Source organism: Pinus tabuliformis, chromosome Q (genome assembly GCF_031772625.1).
Source record: "Pinus tabuliformis cultivar Carrire ecotype Pingquan chromosome Q, CPIR1, whole genome shotgun sequence".
NCBI lineage: Eukaryota > Viridiplantae > Streptophyta > Pinopsida > Pinales > Pinaceae > Pinus > Pinus tabuliformis.
This window is the reverse complement of record NC_142296.1, coordinates 503,601,228-503,609,979: the sequence shown is the minus strand read 5'-3', so window position 1 is coordinate 503,609,979 and position 8,752 is coordinate 503,601,228. Positions and strand designations below refer to the sequence as shown.

Sequence of the window (8,752 nt, the reverse complement as noted above, 5' to 3'; positions counted from 1 at the left end):
CAAGCATCATATTTGAATTTCGTAAAAAGTGATTGAAAGTATACAAACATTAGTTTCTTGGATATGATTTTCAAGGCCAAAGGTTAAAACCATGACACATGGAATCTCATACAAGTTCGATCTACTGAACCAATCCATAATCAAGCGATCGTGGGAGAATTGGCATAACTATATCTTAAAGAATCCAATATCTTGAGAATTGGCGTCAAGCCTGATGGAGTCTTAGGGCCAAGATCCGCCCTCTGGTCCTACTGTAGATGCATTTAATCAACTCCTGGCAGGTATGCCTCTGAAAAAAAGAAATGATGCCTCCAAATTCGTCAAGAAACTAGATGAAATCCCAGAGATCTCTTTGCCTCCAGAGACCCCAATGCAAGTAGCTTTGTCGCTGGCAGATCGGGGTCTTATTGGCCAATTCACGGGACTTTGGCCCTCCCCGAAAACTACAGAGCAATGGGTTAACAGGAACTGGGCACCCCTGATCAGTCAAAGCGTTACCTCTTACTTTCTAGGGCGAGGGTTTTTTCTTTTCGAATTTACCTCCAGAGAGGACAAAGACCTGATCTTTCGAAATGGACCATACTTCATGGGTCCTCAGGGTCTCTACCTGAACAAATGGACCCCAGATTTTGACCCAGCGGTAGATGTTCCCAAGGTTGTTCTAGTATGGGTTCGTCTCCCAAATCTGTCGGTTCACTGTTGGAACTGGGACTCCTTGAAACACATTGGCAACTCCCTCGGGAAATTCATAGATCGGGCAAGCAACAAGGATCAGTACAATTGTGCCAGGATCTGTGTGGAGGTAGATCTAGAGGAGGGTTTACCAGAAGCAATCAAAATCAAAGTCGGCAGCTGGTCCCATGTGCAGATCTTGGATTATGAACAGCTGCCATTCAAATGCAGGAAATGCCACGTGTATGGGCACTTCGCCAGAAACTGCCCGACTAACCCAGAGCCAGAGAAAGGAAATGAAGAGGGTTGGAACCAAGTAAGACGAGCTAGAGCCAACCACAAGGGGCAGAAACAGGGTGGACCATCCGGCAAAGGCAATTTTCAGGTTAATGCCCAGAGGCCCCCTACCAAAAAGGCGCAAGAAAACAAATTTGACCTTTTAAGCCAACCGACAGAAGACACTCCAGAGGTAGAGATCCAAAAGCCAGAATCCTCAAGGAAAAGCACACCTCCAGCTTCCCCCAAAGAAGTTGAAAACCCCAAAGACACGGTCCCAGAGGACGAGGAAGAAGCTCCCTCGGCCTCACTCAAAGGAACAAGTCCCGAAGATCCAAAAGGCATGATCATAGAAGATGAAGAAGAAGAGCAGGAAACGGAAGAATCAGAAGAGGAAGGAGAAATAGGAGAATCCCACACCCCGGTAAGAAGATCAACAAGAGGCCGGAAAACAGACAGGGAAAAAAGGGAGCAGGAGACTTACAAAGAAAAACTCCAGGGCAGTCAGCCAACCTTGGAGAAAATGCTAGCTTCAAAGCCAAAGATATTGAAAAATCCGCCCCAAGGCTCCAAGGGAGCCCACCTGAAGCATAAATAATGAAGGTCATCTCCTGGAACTGCAGAGGGATGGGGAGAAAAATTAAAGAAGAAGCCATCAGAAGTCTAATCAGGACAGAAACCCCAGATCTACTTCTCGTCCAGGAGACAAAGCTGGAAGACATAGCCTTCCTTCAAACAAGCAAGAAAGTCTGGAATAAAAGCGAAGCAAGAGCAATCTCCGCCCGGGGCGCCTCAGGAGGAATAGGTACTCTTTGGAATGCCAATAAATTTACAGTTCTATTCGAGGCCAGGAATACCCATTGGTTGATGCTGAAAATGCAGAACCTGGATACTAAGCAAACGTTCTGCCTCTTCAATGTTTACTCTCCAGTCAACGTTGGGGAAAAAAAAGACTGCTGGGACTCTCTAAGACAGCAAGCAGATTTGACAGACCTGGAAAACATAATAATTGTTGGCGATCTCAATCTTACCCTACACCCATCAAAAAAAAGGGGAGGCAGCATAGTTAGAGATCCGGCTAGAGAATGGGTGGAGGACATAGTGCAAGACTGGGATTTGCTGGACATCAAACCCTCTTCAGGTAAGTACTCTTGGTCTAATAAAAGAGTGGGCCCTGGCCACATTGCTGCCAGGTTAGATAGGTTTATCATTCAAAGTTCCTTTCTGCTGCTAGGATTAGAGCCTAGAATGTATATTCTTGCCAACAACATCTCTGATCATAAGCCCATAAAGTTAGACCTGTTAGCTCATCATGATCTGGGCCCCATCCCATTTAGGTTCAGCCCTCTTTGGGTAAAGGAGAATGATTTCATGCAAACAGTCAAGGAATGTTGGAACCAACCAGTCAAAGGATCGCCATTCTATATTTGGGAGGAAAAACTCAGAAGGGTGAAAAGAGCCCTAAAAAGATGGGCCAAAACGCTGTCCAACCCAGCCACAATAAGGAAAACCATTAAAGCAGCTCTTGTTTCTCACCATAATGGTATGGAAAACGCAATGCTTACAAAGGACTCATTAGAACAAGAAACCCATTTACAACAGCAATATCACAAGGCCTGTTTAGCTGAAGAAGAGTATTGGAGAATGAAATCTCGGAACCTCTGGCTCAAAGCAGGGGATAGGAACACTGCTTATTTTCATAAACAAGCCCAGGCAAGGAAATGTTTCAATACTATCTCAGAAATTAAAGAGGAGGGAGATATCCATAAGGATTTTGAGCATATAAAGAGAGCTGCGTTTACTCATTTCCAGAAACTATATAGTGAAGACAAGGACCCAAGTCACTATCCGGAGCTGTTAGTTAATATACCCTCTGTAATTTCTCAGCGAATTAATGAATCTCTGGAGGCCAAAGTCACTAAAGATGAGGTGAAAAAGGCGCTCTTCGACATGGATCCGGACAAGGCCCCTGGGCCGGATGGTTTCTCTGCTAGATTCCTCCAAACGTGCTGGCCGATTATTGAAAAAGATCTTCTCAAAATGGTACAAAAATCCCAAAATATTCAGAAAATCGGAGGCAGTACCAATTCTACGTTTTTAGCACTCATACCCAAGGAAAAAGGTGCCAATAACTTCAACAGATTTCGGCCGATTTCTCTATGTAATACAGGGTACAAATTGATCACCAAAGTAATTGCAAACAGATTGAAGTTTATCCTCCCCAAAATAATTCCAGAGAATCAAGGAGGCTTCATCCATGGAAGGCAGATCGTGGACAACTTTCTACTGGTCCAGGAAGCAATACACTCAAGTCTACTCCGAAAAGAGCAAGGTATGGTGATCAAACTTGATTTAGCAAATGCTTTTGATCGAGTCAATCATAGCTTCCTTTTGAATGTTATGTGTAAGCTAGGTTTTGGAACAAACTTCATTAATTGGATCCGGGCTTGCATCTCGGAGCCATGGATAGCTCCTCTTGTTAATGGAAGAGCCACAGACTTCTTTAAAGCCTCGAGAGGACTCAGGCAGGGGTGCCCTCTATCCCCCCTGCTCTTTGTCATCCAGGCCTCAGCCCTCAGCTTCCTGCTAGATAAAAAGTTGCAGGAACAAGAAATTAATGGTCTGCGCATTGCAAGAGGAACCAAAAATATCAATCATGCTTTATTTGCAGATGACACATTGCTGTTAGGTCCCGCCTCTGTTCCCTCTGCCACAAAGTTTAAAGAGGTCCTGGATGAATTTAGTGAAGCTTCAGGCAGTGTTGTTAACAAGAGCAAATGCCATATTTTCAGTTGGAACACTTCGCCTAGACTGCTATCTGCCATATCCAGATGTTTGGGCTTCGAAGCTTCCTCCTCCTGGTCGTCCTTTAAATACCTGGGCCTCCCAATATCTCAAAAGAGACCAACCAGCAAAGATTGGCTTCCTCAGTTAGAAAAGTTCAAGGCAAAGATTCAAGCCTGGGGATATTCCTGGCTGAATGCTGCAGGCAAAACAGTCTTAATAAAATCTGTTCTCAACAGCTTGCCCCTATTCCAATTTGCAGGTCTCCTCGCTCTGGCATCCATACTAAACAAAATGGAGGAATACATAAGGAGGTTTTTTTGGAAGGGAGGGAAACAAAATGAAAAAAAGATCCCTCTTGTCAGCTGGGATATCATCTCCAAGCCGCTGTGGGAAGGTGGCCTAAATTTTAAGAATCTTCGTCAACAAAATGTAGCAATGGCTGCAAAAATCGTGTGGAGGATCATCGCCCCCAATCCTGGCTGGGCTCAAAAGGTGCTCTGGAAAAAATATTTCAGAGGTTCAAGATCCAGATGCTTAGAAAATGTGATTCACCTGCCTAATTCGACATTCCTCAAAATTTATGACAGAGCCGCATCTCTAATCATCGCCCACTCCTACTGGATACCAGGCAACGGTAAAAAAATCAATATCTGGTCGGACAGAATCATGAACAAAGAGCCAATAGAAGCCAGAGCCTCCATTAACTCGCTGCGCTGTTGGATGGACAGAGAAGGAATGAAATCTCTGTGGGATATTTCATGTTGGAATAACTCGATTTGGGCAGGCTGGAAGCGATTAAATGTGCCGGACAACCTGAACTCTGAGTGGATCACGCTGTTAGACGCCCTCCAAGGATTGGCTCCCACGCAATCGAGGAAGAGAGACGAGATGGGTTGGGGGCCAAAAGCCAAAGGTTATGCAGTCGCACAGGGGTATGCCAAATTGAACGAGAAACCTCACGTTCCTCCGAATCCAGCTCCGTGGCAAGGCGTTTGGCACCAGCCCTCATGGCCCAAGGTCGATTTCTTTGCCTGGGTCTACTGTCACGGGAAAATATTAACTTATGATAACCTGCAGAAAAAAGGCTTCCACGGCCCTTCCATGTGTCCTCTGTGTAATGAAAGCGTTGAGACAGCAATCCACCTAATGCTAGAATGCAGCTTCTCCAGGCAGATCTGGTCCTATTTTACTCATGATCTGGACCCAAATTTCACTGTCCCTTGCTCCACTTCTGATCTTTTCGCTGAATGGTCAAACAGATTCCCAGGTCCTCCCCCTAAAAATCTGATTATCAAGGCAACATGGGTTGTCCTCCCAAAAATCATCTGTTTTAGAAACACAAAACAAAGTCACAAAGTCCTGGAAACCAAGATAAAAAGCCACATAAAGGAATGCTTGATTGATATAAAAGACGACACCAACCTCAGACAGCAGGATATAGCATGGGGATCAACGCTAGAACTCCAATTTCAGCCAGCAGTCAAAAAAGCCCTCATTATCAAAGAATGGCAAATAAGAAAACCCGAGAATGACTTTCAAGAGTGGCTTAAATCGCAAGCAAGGCACTTCCTTTTCTTTGATGGAGCAGCAAAGGGAAATCCGGGCAAAGCTGGTGCAGGAGGTGTTGTCCTAAATCAATCCGGGGAAAAAATTCACTCCTACGCCTGGGGACTAGATTACACTACCAGCATTCAAGCTGAGGCCTTGGCCCTCTTCCAAGGACTCAAGATCCTCAAAGAACTGGACATAAATGAAGCAATTGTCATAGGTGACTCTCAAGTCATTATAAATGCAATGGTTACCAACACCCCAGTACAGGACCTCAATCTAGCAAGGCTGATTACCAGGATCAAAGGTATGGAAAACAACTTCCAGGACTTGAAGTACTATCACGTGTTGAGAATTCATAATAAAAAGGCGGACATCGAAGCCAATAAAGCTGTCCTTCTCTCTGCTGGGATCAAGCTGAAAGAGGATGAAGAATCATGGGATCCCATTCCATAAATAGACTGCTGCCATGTTCTACTGTCTGTTACTAAACCAATTTGTTTGTATTTTCAAGTGGGGGAAAATCTCCGAAATTAACTCAGTGGGGGTCTATCCAAGGAAGAAAATTGTAAGCTTCAGCTACATCCTTAGCAAAGAAATGCAGCAGGACAAAGAAGCTCAAAATGTAATCAGATTTTGGCATTCTGCCCAAGATTAATACAAAGCATCATAACCGTTGTAAAAAATAAATAAATAGATATATATATATATATATATATATATATATATATATATATATATATATGTATGTATGTATGTATGTATGTATTATGTATATGTATATATATGTATATGTATATGTATATGTATATGTATATGTGTATGTGCATATGTATATATATGTATATATGTGTATGTGTATATGTATATGTATATATATATATATATATATATATATATATATATATATATATATATATATATTAAAACCACGTGTTAACAGAAGGATGGAGTGGTCTTCGCAAGTGGTCAGTGGTATCTTGCGCGGAAAAAAATGGGTAAATGGTATTTCTCAATTTCACGGGAATAACCATAGCGGTCGACACGTAGCACGGGAAAACCACTTTTCTCGCACTCTCTCAATCTAATATCGGTTGTGCAAGAATTCACGTGATATTGCGTGATAGATGTTGGATCAAGCAGGATTGATCGACGGTGGAGATCGGCCGAGCTAGTTAGAGCGCGATTACACGATAACCATTGGATGGGCAAATAGATCAACGTGGAATTTATGGAGGTTCAAGGGAATTGCGATAATGGTTTCGGTTAGTAAAGATATATTGCAGTTGTGGTATTATTTTGTTGGGAAGTCCGCTGCTTGAAATGATTCCGATGTATACGTGGACCCATAACCCACAGGTGCACGTGCGAATTATGTAAAAATGCAGTTTTATTGCATCAAAGTGGTATCAGAGCAGATGAAGATCCTGCGTGCAAAAGAAGGAGGTACAGTTATGTTGTAGATTGGAAAGTTTGTGGTCTTTATATTGTCGTACAGGTAGTGGTAGAAGAAGGTGAGAAGATTGCAACAACCTAGAGCCAGGAGTGCTTAATTGGTTCCAGAAGAGAGAACCAAAGAGATGTCAAAAGACTAAACTCAAAGGATAGAAGCTTGGTGAGGTATCGTGTAGCAAGGAGGACTTGTTACTGCAGAGGTTTTGTTGCAGCTCACGGAAAGATCATAAAGGCAACTCCACAAAGGATGTGGGTAGAATTTCTAAGGGATGAAGAAGGCATATGACCAGGAGGTCATAAAATTTTTGTACCTCGGAAGTCTGATGCAGGAGCATCGGAACACCCTTAGCCAAAATTTAAATTCAAAGCTGTGAAATGGGAAACATGGATAATCTTTGTAAACCAGGGCAAATTCTGTTTAAACAGAACTAAATTGATGGAATCGATAAGTCTCTAGAAGGCTTGATTAAATGTAATTATCTGCCATGCATGCGAATGGAGAGATTTAAGGGTTTGATTGAGCGATTGTGGGAGAAACTCATGGATCTTAAACGATTCCTCTCTTTGTAATTTCTTATATAAGAGAGTGTGTGTTGTGTGAAATGGATAGATAGAGTATGCAATGTAGCCGCAAGGCAATTTGTGACTTAGGCCGTGAGGCCTTAGCCTGTAATCGAGTTCTATTTATAATTGAAATATGCGTGTTATTATACATCCAGGCGAAATCTGGATTTTGTGTGTCTGTGTATTGTTTACATATACATTCTTTATTGTAAATTGATAAATTGCATGTGCGAGTGTAAGGGACAAAGTTCCAATGAACTTCACATTAGACAAAGTATGGCAGAGATAAATTTGTATTGTAATGCGAATTCCACTGATAAGCGAATGAGAGATCCGTTGGATTTGAGAATAGATCGACAGATAATATCGACGGAAGATGAATGGCGGAGATTAAAACCACGTGTTAATAGAAGGATGGAGCGGTCTTCGCAAGTGGTCAGCGGTATCTCGCGCGGACAAAAACTGGTAAATGGTATTTCTCAATTTCACGCAATTAACCTTAGCGGTTGACACGTAGCACGGGAAAACCACTTTTCTTGCGCGCTCTCGATCTAATATCGGTTGTGCAAGAATTCACATGAGAATGCGCGATAGTCGTTGAATTGAGCAGGATTGATCGACGATGGAGATAGCCCAAGCTAGTTAGAGTGCGATTACAAGATAACCGTTGGATGGGCAAATAGATCAATGGTGGAATTTATGGAGGTTCAAGGGAATTGCGATAAGGGTTTCAGTCGGTAAATATATATTGCGGTTGCGGTATTATTTTGTTGGGAAGTCCGTTGATTGAAATGCTTCCGATGTATACGTGGACCCATAACCCACAAGTCCACGCACGAATTATGTAAAGATGCAGTTTTGCTACATCACTTTCCAAATAAACATGTAAGTATGATATATATGATGTGTACGTCTATACAATAATTTTTTAAGAGGGTAAGTTTGAATGCATAACATAAGGTTTTATTGTTTTTTTTTAATCTACAAGGTGTTTATTTTGGAATAGAGTTTTTAGAATTTTAAATTAATTAATAATAATTATTATGTTAACGGTAATGATTTAATTTCAATGTAATATTTTAGAAGATTCATAGTAGTATACACAAATCAAAGGTTGAGATAAGATTTATATCCAAATTAGTTATGTCCTTTTTATCTTTTTGATTAATTGAAAAAAATATTATTTAAATAAATATCATATAAAGTGAGTTATGGTTTTTTGGGCTAAATCTCCATAATTAAAAATCTTGTTCCATATTATTTTAAATGTATAAATATTTAACACATATATTAATTCTTCTTATAATTAATAATATTAATAGTAGTTTAAAATAAAGTCATATATATATATATATATATATATATATATATAATTAATTAATTAATTAATTAATAACATGAGATGTATTTTAAATCTCCATAATTAAAAATCTTGTTCTATATCATTTTA

At 41.1% G+C, this 8,752-nt stretch overlaps 1 protein-coding gene across 1 annotated transcript; it reads left to right on the top strand.

Moving 5' to 3' along the window:
- The first annotated feature begins 283 nt into the window (after window positions 1-283).
- On the top strand, window positions 284-5,739 carry LOC149220359 (uncharacterized). Its single transcript, XM_089387062.1, has 3 exons — window positions 284-1,289; window positions 1,784-3,070; window positions 3,362-5,739. The coding sequence occupies exons 1-3, from the start codon at window positions 284-286 to the stop codon at window positions 5,737-5,739; spliced, it is 4,671 nt and encodes a 1,556-aa protein (XP_089243188.1).
- Window positions 5,740-8,752: the final 3,013 nt, after the last annotated feature.